We start from the raw sequence: 21,555 nt of genomic DNA, 5'->3' as shown, positions 1-21,555 counted from the left end.
AATATAATTTTCATATCTAATAAGTTAATTTTTTATTGCTAATATTGGATTATATATACAATGTTTGAGAAATTAAGTTTTAACATTGCGAATAACAATTGGCTCTTTAAAGGAATATCATACAATTACTTAAGTTTGCTAAACAAAGTCTTTGCGGCGCAATGATCTACGCATTGCACATAATCAAGAAGTTCCTCTAGACAAGTTTCTTCTGTATTGGATCTTGAATTAACACGATCATTGCATGTGTTCAATTTCTCTTGCAAATTGGTGCATTTTGCTTCTTTAGCGCATACCTCCTGTAAGAAAAATTATTAGGATCGAAAGAATTATATAAAGTAATACTGAATTATTGAAAACATGTTTAATATTGATTTTTATTGATTAATATGATTCATATGTTATACTTTTACAGAAAAATATGCATGTGTATATTGAAGAAAAATAAATATATATATAACTCTGATTAATTAGCGATTAATTTATCAAATAATATCTGCAGTATTTCGTGAATGTAGAATTATCATTTGTTGTTGTTTAACATTGTTTAACAGAAAAGAAAATGAATTATAAAATTAGAGTTTGCTAGGCAATTTTGTCAAATTGACCAGAGTTTGATTCAAGTAATCGTTAAACTTTAATGAATACGTCTTTACTCCGAAAGTTATTAACAATACACATTTGCATCCGCATTCAAAAAACAATATTATGTAATGATTGTGTCACTTACACGAAGTACTTTTTGCGGATCCACCAATTCTTCATCGTCGGCCTTCACCACCGGCAAGTAACGTTTGAAAAAATTCTGTACGATTGACATTTCTTTAATTAGAGATGTTCCGATATTATCGGATCGGTTTAGCCTAAAATTTTTCCTTCGGAAAAAACTTCGCAAAAGCTAATCCTCAATGATAACCATAAAATCTAGAGGATAGAAAGCAAAGGAATCGCATCTCGCGATTTATCAGAATCGATCGAGCGCCCCCTGTGCTGACGTTGACCAATGAAAATAAAGGAAGCTTTCCGCACAAATAGACACGCAATTGGCTGTGGAATAGAGAATTTTACGCGTTATGCAAATAAAGCTAGAAAAAGATTTTTACGTCACAAATAATAATCGCAATAACTGCGAATTGTTATAAATATATTCTAAATTTGCGTTAATTTTCATTTAAGTTATCTTTTTATTGTTAGCAGCTCACTTCAGTAAATTTACTTTCAGTAAATTTTTGAACATCCATTTTTAGTAACTTTAACTAGCAATATTTTAGAATTTAAAAACGAAAGTTTTTTATTGGACATCGTACACACGAATTAAAACAATTATAATAAAATTTGATCAAAACGCACAATCAAATTGATCAAAATGATCAACATGGTTAAATAATAATACTCCATCAGCGCGCTAGCTTTGTGACCTGTGACGCTGCGACCTTGTGACGTGACTTCGCATTTCGCAATTTCGCATCTCGCCGGGTCCCGCCCCACCAACGCGCCACATTCCATTCACACATCACCCCACTCCTCCCCCACTCCCACTCTCACCCCACCCCATCTGCGCAGCCTGCGCGCGCACCGCATTCCATTCCAAGCGTCGTCGTTATTCGCGCGGCGAGACTCAAGCGGGAGGGTGTCATTATTCGCGCGCTGACATTTGACCGAAAAAATAGTGACACAAAATGCTCCGCGATCGCGATTATCGGAAAACAAATCGTTATACGAATTAAGGAAATTTGCGTCTCGTGATATGGCAGCATTGTTAGTGAATTTCTGTGATATTAATTCCGAATTCTCAAACTCGATGTACCATCTACAATTCGCATGACTGTGCTTGTCGGCAAGCCGGGTGATGATTGGCCGCCCGGGAATGTAGCAATATTTTCGCTTCTTTTATCCTTATTGGTGAATCAAATTCTATTCCCTGACGATGGATTTTCGAACGCACCTATGTACATAAAGTACAAGAAATAAACTCTGTTGGTCAATCAGCAACCTCTTGCTTTTCCCCCAAAAATAATTTAATATATTAAACATATATATTATTAATTATTATATAGGCCTAGTTTACATCGAGCACTTGATACGCGTATTAAGTAGTGAATTTCAGCTGATCAGCCAATAACTGAACCAATGTACTAGTTATTTACTATTTGATACGCGTATCAAGTGCACGATGTAAACTAGGCCATATATTTTTATTTAACGTATTTCAGTTTAAATGAGTTCAGAAATAAAATGCGAGTTTGATTGTAAAAAAAAAAGATATAGATAAAGGAAAGTACAGATGCACTTATTTTTTTCTACACTTTTCATGGATAGTCGCGCACGCGAAAGCGTGATTATCTATTCTCTCGGAACTCGTTCAAGTCAATACACAACGTGACAGCTGTCTGTCGCTATCACGAGTGTATTTCTCAATTATATACACTTCGTCCGGTTTTATATCATTACTAATCGTATTACAGAGATTGCATGTATCGGCGCAATGCTGTCGTTTCCGCGAAATTCTGTCAAATATTCTCCCGCGCTCACATGGAAACGGAGAGACGAGGAGTCAAACTCCTCGCTTCTCTGACGATGCTAGGTCTAGAAAATAATCTTCATCAGCCATTTATTCCATCAATATATTCCATCACCTAGACACCAACAGAATCCTAAACTCCTCGCGGTGAAAGAGCCCAAACAAATTGAAACGCTCAGCAGCAATTATAGTAATTAGAAAGAATAAGGTTAAGAGAGAAGGTACGGTCGATCCTATCCTCGATGTACGATAGAATCGTGCGATAGAGAAGACGTCAAACTACTCTCCCTCCGTTATACATTCGCCTTTTCGCGAAAATACACTACGTAGGGGAAGACGTACCTCGCGTGCGCGAACAGACGGTCGAGCACGCTCGCAGATGCACTCGCTCGTGCTCGTCGGCCGAGAGAGAGAGAGAGTGCGAGAGTGCGAGAGTGCGAGAGTGCAAGAGTGCATCGTGCGTGCTACGTCGTCGAGCGCGCGCGCAAGACAGCAGCGGGAGACTCGGTCGACACGTTTCTTCCTCGCGCGAGCTGTCAATCGGTGGTTCACCGACGAGGACGAATCGGCTCGAGTTAGCTCGAGAAACAAGGACGCTGTCTGTCTCTCGCTCGCGCGCACTTTATCGCCTGGACATCACAAAAGTCGCACGCTCCTGGTAGAAAAAAAAACCGCAACTGAATAAGGGTCTAAAGGTCTAGTGGAAGACAGAGAGAGAGAGAGAGAGGGAGAGAGAGAGGGCAAGAGTGAGAAGGAGTGGCAGGGAGAAAGGAAGACAGAGAGGAAAAGAGGAGCAACGAGAGAGTGAAAATTCGCTAGTTCGACGTAGCTCGCGAGACAGAGGGGGTAGACGCTTTAAACTGGAGGATACTGTACTAGAAGCGCGAGAGAGACGGTTTCAACGTGGGTTATCGCGAAGGTAACTCGATTTGGGGGAAAAAAAATCGCGAAGCGCCTTTGAGGTTATGTGTTGTTGAGAGAAACGACGTACTCCGCTCTCGCGCGAGGAAAAACCGAGCGATCCGAAGCGAAACCGGAGGAAACTGGCATCGTAAGTCTGTGGATCGGGACGCGCTTTCGAGTCCGATTAAAGATGCTGTAATTGATAACGCCGCACGAAAGATCGTATCGATCGGATAAAGTAAGAGGAACTGCTTTGCATCTTCTCGACGGGAGAGAGAGAGAGACTGCATTTTTCGCGCAACAATCTACAAAGTTGTCAAAGTTGTTTCGTAGCGATTGTTTATCTTTTCAACGGTTAATTAATACGCGTATCGCAGTGAGAAACGGAGAAGAAAAGAGAGATGCCCATTGACGGTTTGTAAAATTAATCGCCGCTAGTAATAAATAACGTGATAATTTTGTGGTTATCGAAACACTCGGATCGTGTAATCACGCTGTATCGTCGATATAATCAATGTATATCGAACACACTTGATACTTTAACAACGAATTCGATATATTTTTGTAATTAACGTTGATGAATTTTATGTGACACCCGCGAGAAATAGTGATGTGCAAATATTGTGTTACATTGAGTTGCAATTCAGTTTACGAGGACGCATGTATAATTTGTTTACGTGTTTATAATCACACATCCTCTAACCCTGTTTTTCGATGGATGTGAATAAAAAAAGTTTGAGTCGCATACAAACTAACTTGCATCTATCATAAATCATAATATCGATATATTGTTTAAAGTTTGGTTAAACGTTTGCGACAGAAGTTCACATGAATGGATGATGCTTGGAGGCAATGAACGGCATGGAGAGACATGGTCACGGACATGGACATTCACATGCGCACTCGCATCGTCATCGTCATTCCCATGGCAGTTCTCAGAGCACGTCGCAAAACTCGAGTCAACCATCCTCGAAACATAGCAGCCACGGTAGTCACACGGTGGTAGCACACTCGCAGAAGGATACAACAGCTGTGCCGCAAGTGACTCAGAAGCAGAGGAATTACAAGTTACTCGTCGATCCGTTTTTAGTTAAAGGAGCAACAAAGTTATGTAGATACGATGGAACTGTTCCAGGAGACCCGACGTATCCGCAGGTTCAACCTCGAGATCCCAGATCGCAATTGACAAGGATCTGGACCAGGCTTGAACAACTCGATCTACCTGTACCTAGATTTAAAATTGATTCAAATTATTGCGGAGAGCCTCCCCCGCTAGAAGTAACGTTTTGCCATTTAAATGATAATATCGATAAGACATTTTTGACAAACATGGTTCAGAAATTTGGATCTATAGAGGAACTTATTATTTATTATCATCCAATAACTAATAAACACCTTGGTATAGCGAGAGTAGTGTTTGAATCAACCAAGGCGTCAAAGGCATGTGTGGAAAAGTTGAATAATACATCTGTGATGGGAAAAGTGTTGAGGGTTTTTCTGGATCCCTTTGGGGAGGAGTGCAAGAAGATGTTTGAGGAGTTGACCACGGAGAAAAAACCGGAGAAGAAGGTAGAGAAAGAGGTGGCGAAGCCCGAGATTGAGCCAGAAAAACATCAAACACCTGTGGAGAAGGTTTTACCCGAGGAGAGGGAAGACTTTAGAAGTAGTAAAAAAGCTATTCCAACTGTAGACAAGAACAGAGAGCCATATGTAGAAAATTCGAGGTACAACAAGTACAGGGATTATCCTACACCAAGCGGCAGCACAGGTAGCGATTTGGGTTATGGAACAGCGCCCAGTGAACTGAATTATTCTAGTAATTATTCTCAGAACTCTACTCCTGCCACAAATTATGATTTTTATTACGGCAATTATCATCATCAACCTCCAAGTAGCTACCTAACTAGCATACCGCAAAATGTACCACCGTCGCAAAATATACCAGTTCAACAAAATTCAAATGTCTGGTGGAGTAACAACTCTGGAACAACGGGATATACACCTTCAGCACCCGTTTGGTCGATTCAACAGCACGCGACAAATTTGGACAGTGCTAATTCTAACGTAACGCAGATTAGTAATAAGACTTCCAATGCAAAACTGCATCATACTCCTAAAAAGGAAAAGGAGAATCAGGTTACGACGAAAAGTGAGTCGCGTGATTCTCCTGACGAAACTCGCAAGACATTAGATTTAGATACAAGAATTGCTATGTTATTAAAGGACAAAGCGGGTGGAATGGCACCTCCGTTTTTACAATTTGGCAGCGACTCGGAAGATGACAAGAAGTCTCTGCAAGGCGACAGTGAAATGTTGTCGGAGCCGCCTAGTCCCTTCCTGTCGCATGAAATTTATAAGCAATGCTTCGAAAAAATGGTAGAAAGAAATAAGGAACGAAGAAAAGCTCACGAGAATAGCATTAGTCAGTTTTCCGTGGACGAGGATTTGGGTAGCGTTATAAGTTCCAGTGAAGACGAAGCGTTATTAGGAAGTTATAGTCCAGCACCCGATGACAATGAACCAGAACCACCTAAAGAACCACCTCCACCTCCACCACCCGATGACGATAGAATGTCTCTGAGTCCTTTGAGTTCAGGAGATGAAAAGATTGAAGAAGTGAGTTTACTTATGTATTATACATTAATAATGCATATGTTTACATCGCATTTTATATATAATTATCTTCTTAATATATAGGTAGCACAAACTGAGCCTTCGAATCAACTGTATCCGGCAACTGGTTATCCAGGAAATTTAACTCATTATCCTTCTAATGATGTTTATAATTGGCCGCGACCGGCGCAGTATCCTTATCCTTATGGAGCAACTTACTTGCAAAGCCATTATCAACCTACTACAGCGTCTTTACCGGCGACAGTCGGAAATCATCAAGGGGCAAATTATTATTCCTCGTTTCAATCGCGGTTGCACGCTATGGCAAATTATAACATCATAAAAGATCCACAGGCAAGATTATTGCATTGCATTGATATAAGATTGAATCTGTAAATTTCGTTTTATATATATATATATATATATATATATATATTATTTGTAAAAGCATTTTTTGTTAGAAAAATATTTAAAATCTCTGTCTAGGGTCCTACCATCAATGGAGTACTGAGCAGAGTAGTGAATGAATTGAAGCAAATTCTAAAAAAGGACTTTAATAAGAAGATGATAGAAAATACAGCGTTCAAATTATTCGAGGTTTGGTGGGACGAAAAGAAGTCTGAGAAAAGTCAAACTCATGGTGGCAACGAGAACGTTATTGTTAATAACACGACGAAAGAAGATGTAAAAACTCAAGGATTATCGTCTTTATTAGAGCAAGCGACACCATTAGGACTCAATTATGATGGATTTGGTTTGGGTATTAGAGCTAGCATGCCAAAGATGCCTTCGTTCAGGGTAAGATAATTTCATATTGTTTCTATATATGTATTTTCATTTCCTTCGATAATCAATTATTACATGTTCGTTTTTCTTTTTCCTGTAGCGCAAGATCAAAGCTCCAAGTCCATTACCGCAGGATGAGGATAGCCGACAATCGGGTCATGCTGATATGGAAACGATCGAAAGTGACAGCGATCTGGATACATCACCAGCACAAAAAACGAAGAAAGCGATGGTTTCTCTTCCGAGTGTCTCTTCCTCGGCATCGTCTTCGTCCTCGTCTCTCGAAAGCAGCAGTGAAGAAATCAGTTCCAGTGAATCTTCCGATAGTTCAAATGAAAGTTCCGATGAAGAAGCTGGCTTTGAGGATGAGGTATGTATAATGCAAATGAGTGCGAAGATTTTTAAAGAGATAACAGTTACATTAATAAAAATTGGTTTATTTTTTTTCTTTTTTAGCAAGACACAGATAGCCGCATGTCTGATCACAGACCACTGGCTTGTAATAGTGAGGATCCTGATATATTGATGGAATTCGCGATTCAAAAGTCACTAGATTGTCCCACGCCGACTGGTAGAGAAACGCCGGTACCAGATATAAAAATTAAAGATCAAAATTCCAACGAATTCCCGCAGATCGATAATGAAAATCTGATTGGCTCATTATCTTCTCCTGTGAGATACGACAGCATCAAAGAAGAGGAGAGAATTTCCGAGAAACTGCCTGCCACGGAAGAAAAGCCATTCGTTGATGTGTGTGGAACTTTGGACAAGGAATCGAAGGATGTACCAAGAGTTACCGAGGAGAAAGAATTACAGATCGAAGCGAAACCTGCACCAGTGATAACGCCGGTGAAGGAAGAAATACTACCAGATATGCAAAAGATGGAGAACTCGGCTGCGGAAGCCTTGATGACTCTAGCTGGGCACGATAATATTATACGTCATAGGAGTCCGGGTCCTGTACAACCTAATATTATCAGAGCGCTGCAGACGATGTCGGCGAAATATATAAATGACGAACCTATTTTAAAGGAAAACGAAAAGATCGAGATGTTCAGCGAGATTCCCACAACGGATTCGGAAGAAGAAAGCTTAGAAATCAGAAGATTAAGGTCAGTGATCAGTTTAATGTAAATTTTTAAGTGATAATTTTTCATTGTGTGTGCATAATATAATGCATACGTAAGATTATCGCTCTATAATAACGACAAAATATTGTAATATTCTGTATAGGTATCAAGCAGAGACGGATCTTCGATTAAACGGTCAGCAGACACCGAGTTCGCCTGGTTCTCAGGCTTCGCAAGTGTATATGGAACATTCGTATTCATTGCCACCTGCGCAACCGGAGGCTTTAGAATCGCTGATACGTGTACCGTCAACCTCGGTGAAAGTAAAACATCCGAAAATTGTCAAATTATCGAAATCAAAAGACAAGACTCATAAAGTGGAGAAGCAAAAATCCAAGAAATATACAAAAGTGCACAATAGTCATCAGAATCACGAGGGAGAAAAGGAGAATATCCAGAATGATTATATATATGACAAGTTACCTAAGCCAATTGTGGAATCGAAAGTCACGTACAAAGAGCGAGATCTCATATCGGAAATGGCTATTTTGTACGAATTTTTAACAAGGGGTATAGACGCAGAGGATGCAGAATACTTGAGAAGGAGTTACGAGGCTCTGTTAGCGGATGATACTCAAGGTTACTGGTTGAATGATACGCATTGGGTTGATCATCCGCCGACAGATGTACCGAGTCCTGCGAAAAAGAGGAAACGAGACGAGCTTCGATTACATGCGAGTGGAAGTGCTAGAACGGAAGGATATTACAAAGTCGATGTCAGAGAGAAGGCTAAACACAAAGTAAACAAATTGGATATTTTTTTTTAAGTTTTAACATATATTTCGATAAAATATAGTAATTTATATTATAGAATTTTTATATGAATTATGTGAGAGAGTGATAAATTTGTTCTTGCAGCATCACTATGCTCAAAGTATACAACGCAGTAATGATGTGGAGGACAGTACTAGTTCTTATATTGGAGGAGATAGTGTTATGAACGGTCCAAAGAATAATTCTAAAGCATTGACTGGTAAAATGCAGGCACTGTCACGCGAAGCAAGAAGCAATCAACGACGATTACTGACAGCTTTTGGAATTGATACGGATAGTGATCTTCTTAAATTTAATCAATTAAAGGTAAAATGTATATTCTCAATATTCAAAATTTATATATAATTCATTTATTCTAATACATATATACATTTTGTTATTTTAGTTCCGTAAAAAACAATTAAAGTTTGCCAAATCTGGTATTCACGATTGGGGCTTGTTTGCCATGGAACCAATCGCGGCCGATGAAATGGTTATCGAGTATGTTGGACAAATGGTTAGACCAGTTGTCGCTGACTTGCGAGAAGCCCAATATGAAGCTACCGGAATCGGTAGTTCTTACCTCTTCCGCATCGATTTAGATACAATTATCGATGCGACAAAGTGTGGCAATTTGGCAAGGTTCATAAATCACAGTTGCAATGTGAGTCATTTAAAATTATCCATTTTTATAATCTTGATTGGCTGTGTCATATAATAAATATATTCTCTGTATGAAAAAAAGAGATATAGCTTAAATTAAAAATTGATTTGACGAATTGGTAGAAAAATGAAATAAAAATCTACTATTATATATGTATATAATTATATAATTAATTAATATAATAATTAATCTATATATATCATTATGTATAATTAATCTTAGAGTGGGAGAGAGGCAAAATGGTGTGATGACATGTACTTTGTATTCACCAAATCTCTATTTCTTTTAGCCGAATTGTTACGCAAAAGTGATCACGATTGAAAGCCAAAAGAAGATTGTAATCTACAGTAAACAGCCAATAGGAGTTAATGAAGAAATTACATACGATTACAAATTCCCATTGGAGGATGACAAAATCCCTTGCCTTTGCGGAGCTCCTCAATGTCGGGGTACCCTCAACTGAATTGTTTATTCTTTTCTCTGTCTTCTACACCTCATCGCGTCCTACTCATATTTTTGTAAATACTTTCCCATGTAAACATTTTATAAAATGCAATGGAAAAAATACTAAATTATGTTAAGATGCGTTCTTCCTACTTTATTATTATGAGAGCCCTTTGATCCAGTGTGTGATTTTAATACTTGGGAAAACATACGAGAACAAATATATAAACCATCACACACATCACCGTGTATTAAACATTACTTTTCAACGTCTCATTTTTCTGTATTTATTGTCAGCCACTGTGAACATTAAATTATATTTAAAAAAAAAAAAAAAAAAAAAAATATAACTAATTTAGTTGTGCAATCATATTAACAAATTATGTGTATATTATGTATATATTATGTGTATCCTGTACATATATAATTATAACAAAATGTTTATATGTTCGTATTTTATCGCATATATAAGGTATTATACAATTCAATAAAATTCTAAAAAATTAATATGAAATAAGAATTGAATTTGAAAAAATGTATTTTCGAAAAACATGTTTTACGTCAAACAACCAATCCAATCTCTCAACATGCAGGTTCACATAAATAAAGTCCGTATCAGTCTAAATGCATTGAAAATTGAGATTGAAGATTGAAATGCAGCCAATCGGGACAAAGAAGCTTTAGCTCCATTTGTTCTGATTAGTCAAATTTCAATTTTTTATCTTCAATTTTCAATGCATAGTCTGATACAGGCTTAATATTGGTTTAAGGATTGGGGAGGGAGAAAGTTAGGTTATGGTTTTCCGCAGTTTTCTGAAGATCCTTCGCCTCTGAATTTCTCGTCCGATAAACAGAAGATAAATCAGTGTAAACAAAGTTTCCATACGTCGCAACAACGTGTCTAAAAGACCGAAGAGAAGTGAGATTTCAACAATATGTATTATATTTGTGAAAAAGTGCCGAAATCTTAAGTGTTTATTAATGACAATTAAATTTTCATTTAATGGTCATTGTGAATATGAAACGATATATAAGTCAATCGTGAATTGATAATTTGACGTTATGGCAGATCGTCTGACGCAGTTACAAGACACCATAAATCAGGTAATGTAAATTTTATATTTGTTTCGCTGATCGTTTATTTTTTCCAGAATTGTAATTTTATCAGACACAATGTTAATATTATTTTAGCAAGCAGAACACTTTTGCAACAGTGTTGGTATCTTACAACAGTATTCTACACCTAGCAAATTCCCCGGTTTTGATCGCATCGGCACTCCACAACCACATCAACCTCAAGAAGGTATTAATAATGATTTGTCATACATATACATTGGTATTAAAAATACATGGTTCATCTGTTTTAGATTATGCTGCTTTATTTGCGAATCTCATTGCGAGATGTGCAAAAGACATAGATACGTTAATAGAGAGTTTGCCAAGTGAAGAATCATCTCAGGAACTTCAAGTAGCCAGTCTTAGTCGACTCGAACAAGAGAATCAGCAGGCTGGTGAGCAATTGGAAGAAGTAGTGAGACAAGGAGAAGCACTCCTTCAGCGAATTCAATCTGCATTGCAGGATATAGCGCAAAGCCAATTAGATATGCAAAATCCCACATCTAGCACCGTAATCAATATGAATCTTAACAGTTGTAACATAAAGCAAGAACCTTCTATTAATACTGTGCCTTCAAATAATACACATCAACTATCGGATTCTTCACCTAATTCAATAAATCAATGACATATTTATGATTTACTGTAATTTTGTTTATATTGTGAAACGTTCTTACAATATAAAAAATCAAATTGATATTAGTTTCTTTTTTGTTATAACATTGATTGAGACAAATAAATGGAACAATAGTTTTCAATTTCATAATATTCCTGTTTTGGTACAATTACTTGTAACAGAGAAGATGAATTTGAAGATAATCAGTCTAAATATACAAATAAAATATTTGTTATGACTATTATAAAGTTACAAACCAAAAACAAAATTTCATGCAGAGAAAACGATAGCTTTATTACAGCTATTATTATATAAGCTTTATCGAATTATTTTAGGATATATCAGTCAATATGTTTAGAGCTTATTTTAGTATCTTACAATGTATATCATAATTGTGCGAATAATGTAAAGGAAAGAAAAAAAGTAAAATTAAGTTCTTGGGATTGAAATGTTTCGAATTTTTGCGCTACCTTATCTCTAATTATATTCTTTCAAGTAATAGCTTATGAAATATACATTATTTATCTTTGAGAATTTAAAAATTGTCGAATTTTTAACTTGTATACTCATTTTCTCAGCCATAGATTTTTATTACATAAATTTAATAATTCAAACTTTTTTATTATACAATAATATAGATTCAATATATAAAACAGACAATCAAGTTCGATTTATAATCGCCCCCATCTTTCGATCTGTTCCATGTTGAATTTAATAATTTTTGTAAACTAATAAAAAGATCATAAATTTGTCAAAATATATATTTTATAGAAAAGGAAATAAAAAAAGATAACGAAACGATATATTTTACAACCATATCTTTAAATTTAATTAAAAAGGATAGTTTTATTTGAAAAATGTATTCTATATTTTGTATTAATATTTATATCTGATTGTTGTGGCTTCGATAATAATAATATCAAAATCAAATCAAAGGAGAACAAAGATCCTTCGTTCTTATTGGTTGAATTCCAATCTTCAATTTCAATCTATCACGCATGATCCAATTTCAGCTTTAAGCCTAGTCTACAATAGAGTCGTAAGGTCGTAAACGTAAGAAATTGACCAATCACAATCGATTATTCTCCTCGAATTCAACTGTGATTGGTCAATTTCTTACGTTTACGACCTTACGACTCTATTGTAGACTAGGCTTAAGGATTCAACCAATCACGCAAATTTAAGGATTCAACCAATCACGTTGCCGAATCAAGCAACGCGATTGGTTGAATCCTTAAATTTACGGTTACGGAAAATGTTTACGGCCTCTATAAACCAGCCTTTAGGATTTCGTTACATTGTCATAACTCGGTCAGATTTGATTGGCTGACGTCGCAAGAAACTTGGACAACTCTAGGAATTCTCTAGCCGGCAACCGATCAGCGCACGCTCATATGGCCACGTATGACAAATATGATTGCGCATACATAAACAAAGATGATTGGTAATGCAATATGGCCGCTGTTGTCCTGTACTTGTCGTCGAGTCGATCAGTTGGACTTGGACGTTGATCGGTCGACAGCGGGATTGAGCGGGGGTCAAGGTATTTAATCAAGGTTACGATTGCTTAATGCTGACACGGTAATTAATCGCGTACATCAGCGTTTATTAAATCCTCATTCTCCCCGGAATGTCGGACGTTTCTTTTTTTTTTTTTTCTCCCCCATACACGAAAACAATTTTTTCTGCGCGACACAAGATTCCTGCGAAGGTCAGATAGGATATGATTCCCCCGTGATTTTCCTCTCCACCGCTGTGAATATCTTTAGCTATCTATCGGGACAGGTTGCCTCATTCATTAATTCTCGATACAGTGCTTCGCAAAACTAACCTCAAGTCTTTAAAGAAGTGAATCACCGTGCCCCGTGACGGATTATTGGAATATCGTCACGCTTCGCTTTGAGATCGGGAGAAAGAAAACGTAAAACCGCCGCCGGGTAAGTTTAGAAAAAAAAAAAAAAAAAAAAAAAAATGGCGAGCGATCTCTCGAGCGGCTGCATGGAGACAATAGACATCCTCGACGACGAGAAGGAGGAAGGTGAGATCTCGTTGGAGGACGTCAGTTCATCCGAGGAGGGCGGAATAGGCCATCTGACCTGTAACTATGGTACCTTCACCAGGACACGAGGACCGTGTCTAGATTGCAAATCATGGGGCGAATGCGCATCCTGGTGCACCATCATGTGTCACTCTAAGAACAGGAGAGGTAAAATTTGCTAGATCACATCTTTTGTTCAAGATATACAGTTTATGATATATATGTGTTTCATTTAGGCACTGTATACAATTATTTCTCCCCTTTATACATTTTATCGATGTTATTTGTTGAGACCCTTGGGGGAAACATTTGTATATATTTTCTAGATACATATAACATAATAAAGAAGCAATGAGTTCTAAAGTCGGTGTGTTTTCAATAATTTTCTTTGATTATTATTGATACAGTAGTCTGTAGTCTTTGTGTGAAAAAAAATCTTATAATTTAAAAAATATAACAAAAGATATGTTTCTCAATAGACAAATATAAAGAATTAAGACAGAATAATTAGATATATTGCTATTGATATATATATATTGTTGTAATCAAGTAGAAGTTGATGTTATTTTATAAGATCCAGACAAAGGAAAGGAAAACCGTCATCGTGTCAGAGAAGCGGGATCTGCAAAACATGTGACGTCGACTTTACAAGAGAAGAACGACGACCTAGTGCCTATTTCGAGCGACAGCGATATGGAGATTGTCGGTCTCACGGACACGTCTAATCGGTCAAAAGCTAGAATAAAAAAGAAAAAGAGAAAGAAAAAGAACTACGACATTATAACCATCGACGACTTGATCTCTCCGAACTCTGTTGATTTACCTATAACAGAATTTGGTACGCTGAAAACACATTACAGAGAATCGAGTCCGGTTCGCAGAAGCGGCAGATCGAGAGTGATCTCGAGATCGCCGATTCGAAGACACAGGTCACCCGTAAAGACTCGATCGCCCATTCGTTCGTCTCGATCTCCGTTGAATCGCGTCAGGTCGCCAATATTGAGGAAATCTCCGCGAAGGCTCAGATCGCCGAAATCTCGGAAATCACCGCATCGTTCACCGCCTGTCAGGACAACCAGAAGACCGTCGAGGCTAACTTCATCGCCTTCTGCTCGTTCTTACGTCAACAGACACGGCGACGTGACAAAATTATTGAAAAAAGTAAAGCATCTGGATTCGATGGGTGTTCTCACGTCGGAGTCGAGTGTCGATCGGAGCAAGGAACATCAATCGTCCTTGAAAGAGAAACTGTCAAACATGATCAAGAAACATTCCAATAGCAGTGACAGTGCGATGCGTTTTAAGGAGAAAACGATTGTTCAACCTGACACTGTCAACGACGCCGATGACGAGGAAGATTTGGCGTTACTTCGACAAAAGGCATTAGAGACCAAACAGAAGAAATCTAATAGATCATCGGATCATGGCCCAACAGATGTGAAGTCGGAGAGGAAACCTGCCGCAAGGAACGACGATCAGGACGAAGAGGCGTTGGAGCTGCGCATGATCGCTCTTCGTTCGGCGGTCATGAAGAAGCATCAGAACCGGGTTCGCCGTGGCATCAGAACGAACAAGAAGCCTTCTCGCAGCGAGAGTCCGTTTAATCAGAGCTTCCTCGACGACATACCCGTACCTGGCGAGCTGCTAAAGGGGTTCGCGACCCCCCCGTGCACGCCGTTGTGCGACAGCAATCGCATCGAAGACATGGAACTGGATTCGGACGTCGAGGGCGAGAAACAGGGAGCGTTGCCGTATTCGCCTACCGATAAGATCACCACGCACGTGCCTATCGATACATCGTTGCTCGGCCTCGAACCGTCCGACGTGTCGTTTATCAATGTAAATGAGACTAATAATAAATCCCCGATCTTCGAAGCCAAGCGGGTCGAAGACGTGCCATTGCTGCCCACAAGCATCGCGTCATGTTACGATAATCCTTACTTAACGCCTCATAGTTACGAAGCGTCGCAATATTACGCGTACTCGCCGTCGCAGCAATGCACCGAGATCTTCATCGGTTCGGACTTGAATGACGAGCCGGGAGAATTATCTGGCCACCTCAGGGACTGTCGGGGCGATAGTGTCGTATGCGACTTGATAGACGGTATTTGTTGCCAAGTTAATTCTTCTTCGACGGACACCGAGTCGACGCACGTGCCCGATGTGCGGCCAATTCCAGTTCTAACTAGTCTTCTTCCGACTTCTTTCGCTTCGAAAACAACGCAGCAGCAGAGTAAATCTACAGAGCAACTTACCAACGACGTTGAATTTGCGAACGTGGAGTCAACGTTTGGAGACGACAAGTGTACTTACGAGGCGCAGAAACTGCTTCCCGAATGTCCTCTTACATCTCCTTCGCCTATGTACGCTATAGGATATACCGAGCCAGTGTCGCCAAACGAGTCGATGGTAACGATCGACGATCTTCCAGAGACGGAGACGGATCCACTGGGTTCTTCTGTTGTCGACGACAAAAACTTGCCGACCACGGATCATATTCCGAAAGAGGTAACGCCAGGCCAAGCTGTCGAGGGAAAAACGTTGCAGGAACCTCTATACATGCAGGGTGTGCCGGACGTCACCAAAGATGCGAATAAGATACCCACCTTAATCAACAAAATCTTGGTTCCCGCGCCTATATTGAGGTCGAACAAGCAGCTTCAACAACCGTTGCCGATCACGAAGAAATGCGAGACGCAAGTTTCGGAGCCGAGTTTCAAGAGCGCCGAGATGCAGCCGGTGATCGTCGCCACGGATGCTCAGAGCGCGAAAAGCGGCAGTAACTTCAAACCCATAAAATTGCGAGTTTCAAGGAAATCCGCGCCTATTTTAACGACGTCAGTCGCATTCGATAATTCTATGAACGAGAATTTGGAGAACGACGCGTCGGAGGAGCAAAAAGGCCCCTCTAAGGATAATCGCGAGGTAATCGAACGTTCAGCCACTGACGCGGTGCGTACATCAGCTGCGAACAATGACATCACTTCGCGTAAAAAACGGAAACGCGTGAAGAAAGATCGATGCAAGAATCTTGACAACACCATGCAATTAGTCGCGGAGAAACGAAACAACAATGACTTGATTGTAAATAAGGATGTAAATATTATGCTTTCGTCTACCGTGGAACGACAAATCGCTGAATCTGGTCCAAGTGAAATTAACGATGACAATAAGGCGCAGGAGAGTTTAATGGAGAATGGGGAATCGAAATTGCAAAATGCCGTTGACAGTCCGGAATCAGGTAGCTTGAATAATATTAAGACAGAAAATAAAAATGCTGAAAAGAGCGATCTCGCCCCTATGTCATCAGCTTCCTCCGAACGTCCGCAAGAAAAATATGTCGAATCCCATTGTTTGTTAATAAATTCCGACAATCTTGAGTCTGATGCGTCCAACAGAGCGGGAGACGTTGATAACAGGAGACAGAGCGTCGACGAGGATGAAAATGAACTGCGGGCCATTTTACTAGCCTCTTTGAAACGAACGAAATTAACGGACATTAATGATAGCTCTTCAACAAGTTCGATCGTTACAAATTGTACTGCAACAGACGCTCAAACACTTAAAGAGAAAATGTTAACAGACACCGCAGGAATTAATGCAACAATGAACAATAAAGTTTCATCATCAACAAAATCGAGTTCATCGGAAACTGAGGAGAAGAAGATTAATGGCATACCTACTTCACTGCTCGCGAACGGCAACAGGAAAAGACTCAACAACGTGGACACGGTAAAAGGTCCGCAGAAGAAGGTCATGAGAAAATCGGTTATTCCTGCGAGTACGAAGGTAGTGAACAATGCCAAGAAGTATCAGAACATGATAGTGCAGAGAAAATCGAATCTGCGAAAGCTCGATAATGATGCGACCAAGTCTAACGAGAACGTATGGTCAAACGCTAATAATCCGTCCAAGATATCGTTGCACGTGTCCGATACACAGCGATTTGTGATAAACTTAGGGTCCGACACGGACAGCGAGTCAGACGGTGAGAAACGCAAGGACTCTGTCCTCCTTTCCGACATGGAGAAGCATCAGGCGCAGGATATCGGTGTTGACTTCGAGCAGAGTTTGCACAAGTTTCTGCGCGACATGAGAAAGGAACAGGAACAATCCTCCGTGGCCAAACCTGCGGCAACACGAGATGGGCCACCGACGACTAAGGGTTCATCTAACATGCAGACACCATTGGTGAGGCATTTTACGTTACATTTGATTAAGAATAATGTGTATTTGAAAAAAAAAAAAAAAAAAAAAAATTAACGTTACCTGGATATATTTTTATTATTAAAGTTTGCAGAAACTTGCCTACTTTATTCTGCAGGCTTTTCTACTTTGTTGCAGGCCGTGAAACATCTTCCTGCATCGCAACAAGAGGAATATCGTCGTTTGAAGCAGCAAATATTAGAGCGCGAGAAGCTAAAACTACAGAGGAAGGTAGCGGATAATAATAATGGCGGTGACAATAAATTATTAAATACTAATGTGACAGCGAGTCCGTTGGAAAAATCATCCGAAGAGAAGAAAAGTATGCACGTTAAACAGAATCCAGATAAATCAACAGAATCGGGAAAAAATTCTCAACAATCACCAGCGGAGAGCAAAAAGAGAAATGTCAGTGCGGCGAGAAATACATTAATATCAAATGTTCGCGCGCCCGCAAACAAAAATCCCTCGGTGAACGTCGTTAAGCATACTAATTCTGCGAATTCGTCAGCTAAAGGAACTAAGAAAACGATACCGAACAATCTCAGCATCCGCATTACTAACGAGATCGCACCGAATCACACCGGGGCGGAAAGCAGAACGGTCGAGGATTTAAGCGAGAAGCAACCCGCGAACGATAAGCAACAGAATAATAGACCTGTTCTGAGAGCGTTGACCAAAGAGGAGATAAACCGTAATTACGTTCAGGTTCTATTAAAGTCTGACATAAGCGAGCGAGTCGTTACTATAAATGATAGATCAGCTGTGCGATCCGATACTACGGCGAACGTCGGTCAAAGTGAGAAGCCAGTCGGACATGACGTTTCTGTAGAGATTTTAGAGGAAAGACATAAAAACAATGAAAATAGTAACAACACTAGCGCGTTTTCCAACGCGTCTACCGTAAAGCTTTCAGACCTCGCCGCCAATTCGAGCACGAACAAGCAAGAACATGAAAACATCATGATGGAAACTACAATGCCGCTTTCCCAATATGAGGCAGAAAGTCGAGGAGAATCTAATCGTAGTACCTCAACGTCGTCTTCGGAAAATAAGAGTAATAATGCTTTCCATAAATCTGATTTTGAAAACGTCGACGATAAAGGTAACACGGATGATATTTGGGACGCGCTTAAAAAAGATGTTAAGATGAAATTGGATGCTCTAACGAATCTTCCAAAAACAGAGCAAGAGCAGTATTTGAGAGATACCGAACACAAATTAGTTGCGAAACGGTAATTACTAATTGTTAGTGATTTAAACACATACACAGAAAATAAGGGATAACAATAGAAACGCGATAAAATATGCATATGTGTGATTTATAGGTATACGGTCTTGGATCATTTGGCGGAAATGTCAGGGAATCTTCGTCAGTGGGACATGGAGAAGGATCTGCAGAGCAGTCTATCCAGCGAAGTGAGGAAACTTAAGGAGCAATTGAAGATTGCCGAGGAGAGATTGCAATTGCAGCGGGATCGCGTTAATAGTATGGGCCCGAAGGTTTCGACCGCGCGCCAAAAAATCAATGCTGGACGGCGCGAATGCTTCAAATTATCGAAAATTTGTTCGACTTTAGGTAACCGGCTCGTGGGGAAGGTCTACAAGTAAGCAAATATAAAAACGATAAACATGACATGTACATTTTTATACATTATGTAGATTTTTTTTTTTTTTTATATTAAATTATCTTACATTACATATATACAAAGAAATAATAAACTTTTTTTTTAGATATTTTGATTATGAAAGGAAATTGTGTGTTCTTTTAGATTACCAGAGGCAGGAGGTCAACTTTTGAATGATAAGCTTAAGGAGGTTGCTAATCACACCCGTCAGTTTACTAAAAAGAAGCGGATTCCACCTAACGATGTCTCTGGAAATTATATTGACAGTTTTACTTTGTTGCGACAAATCTTTTTAGCTTCTAAGGACACACGCGTTGAAAAAAATCTGCAAGAACAGTCAGTGAACGATGCAGCTGATGCAGCTGATGCAGCGGGATCAAAGAACGACACTTGTCATTTGAAACAATGTAATGAGGGTAAAAATTTACCTATATCAGAATCCTCTTCTACGTTAAATCTTTCGCAAACGCTTCCAAATCAATTGACACCTACAGGGAGAAAAGAAACCTCAACAAATGGATTAGAGCTTCATAGCGATGAACAAATTACACCTCCTAATCAAGATGCTTCTGAACCAAAGTTATACCAAAGTACTCCTGTACAACAAAATAAGAAACATTCACAAATAAGTTGTAGCACAAATAATTCTACATCTTCAGAGCTAGTAGAATCATTAGCGGTAGATCCTTTTTTATGTCAAGACAATGAACAAAGTAACAAGAAAACATCGTCATCGCCGCCGTTATCGACGACGACGAAGACGACGACGGCAACAACAACGATGAAGACGACGACGGCAACAACGACGATGAAGACGACGACGATGATTGCGCCTTATGAATCGATACTGTCGCATTTAAAGATACCAAGGTGGGTCTCTCTCCTTAAATGTAAGGGTTGTCGCAATATTATATATATAGATCGTCCATTTTCTGTAAACTGTGCTAAAAGTCATGACAATTTTGTGTGGTTTCTGTTACTCTTCTTATCAGGAACACAAACCCCCATGGAGTCCTGTGTCCGTACGAAATGATGGGCATTTGCAGAGATGAAGATTGCCAATTCATTCATCAGTCGAGGAATCAAACCTGAAATAATACTGCTGAATGCATTCTTTCAACATGATATACGTAAGGTGGTTCTAAATTTTCAACGTCAAATGTGTCAATGTGCGAATCGTACATTTAAATTAATAGCTCGTCGAAAACATTGAAGATGTTTGAATTCATAATCTTGCGAATTTTATTTCTTGACTATTCTGCATTTTTTTAAAATCACAAATGATATATAACATGCACTTTAGACATATATAATTAGAACATATAATGAGCTGCGTGTATAAAGCTAAGGGAGAGAATTATGAACAAATTCTAGTTTTGAAAAAACGCGTAAAATTTGTAATTGCAAAAGATTCCATCACAATGTGATTTCTTTTTATACTTTTCATTGAACATTTTATTGCGATAGATTAGTAATACTCGTAATGTGAAAAGTAGCTTTAATTGTCTCCTTCAAACAAATGTCTTTGCTTTCGCATTTGCAGGTGTCGATTAAGTCTGGGAAATATAAATATATTGATGTAGATGAGATTGCATTAGCTAAGGAGAGGCAACACCCGAAGATCGGTAAGTTGTCTTCATCCATGGCAGACTCTAGTGCACAATCCTAAAAAATTATCGTTTTATAAAAAAAATCCTATATTTTATGCGTAAGACTTTTTTTCATTGTGCTACTATGAAGCAGCAGCCATATTTTGTTGAAAGTTCAGAAAATTTTTACAAGTGTATATTTTTTAAAACTGTAAGAAAAAAAAGTGTTATAAACTGCAAGAGCAATCAGTGTGATAAAGACAAAAGAAGAGTCTATTTATCATACTAAGAAGAATTAATATTTGAAAAAGAAGACCGGCAATTGCAGATCATCATCGAACAATTGCACGAGTTACTCTCACTTCGTACTTTGATATATAAGTTACCTCATAATATATAACTAATCTTGTATCTGTACAATAAAAATTGAATATTTTTTCATATCTAAAGTGTAAATTAATTTAATTACACATTTTCCTATCTCTTGTATAAGTTTTCTCTAAAGTATAATTATTATTAATTATTATATTAAGATTATAATGATTATA

At 38.7% G+C, this 21,555-nt stretch overlaps 4 protein-coding genes across 9 annotated transcripts; 3 read left to right on the top strand and 1 right to left on the bottom strand.

Moving 5' to 3' along the window:
- Positions 1–17: 17 nt before the first annotated feature.
- Uqcr-11 (Ubiquinol-cytochrome c reductase 11 kDa subunit) lies at positions 18–988 on the bottom strand. The gene is made up of 2 exons (XM_083041055.1): positions 731–988; positions 18–299 (listed from the first exon to the last, which is right to left on the bottom strand). The coding sequence occupies exons 1-2, from the start codon at positions 818–820 to the stop codon at positions 126–128; spliced, it is 264 nt and encodes an 87-aa protein (XP_082897181.1). The 5' UTR covers positions 821–988; the 3' UTR covers positions 18–125.
- A 1,341-nt stretch (positions 989–2,329) lies between these two features.
- On the top strand, positions 2,330–10,112 carry Set1 (SET domain containing 1). Of its 5 annotated transcripts, none has more exons than XM_083041048.1 (10): positions 2,330–3,440; positions 4,248–6,040; positions 6,122–6,391; positions 6,524–6,835; positions 6,924–7,193; positions 7,280–7,935; positions 8,057–8,693; positions 8,812–9,033; positions 9,113–9,370; positions 9,660–10,112. In XM_083041048.1, exons 2-10 carry the CDS (start codon positions 4,277–4,279, stop codon positions 9,831–9,833), a joined length of 4,563 nt encoding a protein of 1,520 aa, XP_082897174.1. In that variant the 5' UTR covers positions 2,330–3,440; positions 4,248–4,276; the 3' UTR covers positions 9,834–10,112. The 5 variants fall into 5 exon arrangements, with proteins under 5 accessions (XP_082897174.1, XP_082897173.1, XP_082897172.1 ...); XM_083041047.1 differs by having other exon boundaries at positions 4,245–6,040; XM_083041046.1 differs by having other exon boundaries at positions 2,330–3,838.
- Positions 10,113–10,543: 431 nt separating this feature from the next.
- Positions 10,544–11,979, top strand: Med21 (mediator complex subunit 21). The gene is made up of 3 exons (XM_083039877.1): positions 10,544–10,918; positions 11,006–11,117; positions 11,182–11,979. The coding sequence occupies exons 1-3, from the start codon at positions 10,877–10,879 to the stop codon at positions 11,556–11,558; spliced, it is 531 nt and encodes a 176-aa protein (XP_082896003.1). The 5' UTR covers positions 10,544–10,876; the 3' UTR covers positions 11,559–11,979.
- A 1,015-nt stretch (positions 11,980–12,994) lies between these two features.
- Positions 12,995–21,427, top strand: LOC145936981 (uncharacterized). Of its 2 annotated transcripts, none has more exons than XM_083039697.1 (7): positions 12,995–13,752; positions 14,165–17,775; positions 17,929–19,025; positions 19,119–19,397; positions 19,563–20,288; positions 20,411–20,553; positions 20,962–21,427. In XM_083039697.1, exons 1-6 carry the CDS (start codon positions 13,518–13,520, stop codon positions 20,508–20,510), a joined length of 6,048 nt encoding a protein of 2,015 aa, XP_082895823.1. In that variant the 5' UTR covers positions 12,995–13,517; the 3' UTR covers positions 20,511–20,553; positions 20,962–21,427. The 2 variants fall into 2 exon arrangements, with proteins under 2 accessions (XP_082895823.1, XP_082895822.1); XM_083039696.1 differs by having other exon boundaries at positions 14,159–17,775.
- The last annotated feature ends 128 nt before the right edge of the window (positions 21,428–21,555 follow it).

This window comes from Prenolepis imparis, unplaced genomic scaffold, assembly GCF_030444845.1.
Source record: "Prenolepis imparis isolate NDT839.2.m4 unplaced genomic scaffold, iyPreImpa1.0 SCAF_6, whole genome shotgun sequence".
Lineage (NCBI taxonomy): Eukaryota > Metazoa > Arthropoda > Insecta > Hymenoptera > Formicidae > Prenolepis > Prenolepis imparis.
Note: the sequence above shows the minus strand (reverse complement) of the source record. Positions and strands in the feature narration are given on the sequence as shown.

Coding starts and splice junctions, on each gene's coding strand:
- Uqcr-11 (XM_083041055.1), bottom strand. CDS start 820: ATGTCAATCGTACAGAATTTTTTCAAACGTTACTTGCCGGTGGTGAAG. Junction 300..730: donor ATCCGCAAAAAGTACTTCGT/GTAAGTGACACA, acceptor TTTTTCTTACAG/GAGGTATGCGCTAAAGAAGC.
- Med21 (XM_083039877.1), top strand. CDS start 10,877: ATGGCAGATCGTCTGACGCAGTTACAAGACACCATAAATCAG. Junction 10,919..11,005: donor TACAAGACACCATAAATCAG/GTAATGTAAATT, acceptor ATATTATTTTAG/CAAGCAGAACACTTTTGCAA. Junction 11,118..11,181: donor ACCACATCAACCTCAAGAAG/GTATTAATAATG, acceptor CATCTGTTTTAG/ATTATGCTGCTTTATTTGCG.
- Set1 (XM_083041048.1), top strand. CDS start 4,277: ATGAACGGCATGGAGAGACATGGTCACGGACATGGACATTCACATGCG. Junction 9,034..9,112: donor TTAAATTTAATCAATTAAAG/GTAAAATGTATA, acceptor TTGTTATTTTAG/TTCCGTAAAAAACAATTAAA. Junction 9,371..9,659: donor TCATAAATCACAGTTGCAAT/GTGAGTCATTTA, acceptor TATTTCTTTTAG/CCGAATTGTTACGCAAAAGT.
- LOC145936981 (XM_083039696.1), top strand. CDS start 13,518: ATGGCGAGCGATCTCTCGAGCGGCTGCATGGAGACAATAGACATCCTC. Junction 17,776..17,928: donor CTAACATGCAGACACCATTG/GTGAGGCATTTT, acceptor ACTTTGTTGCAG/GCCGTGAAACATCTTCCTGC. Junction 19,026..19,118: donor CACAAATTAGTTGCGAAACG/GTAATTACTAAT, acceptor TGTGATTTATAG/GTATACGGTCTTGGATCATT.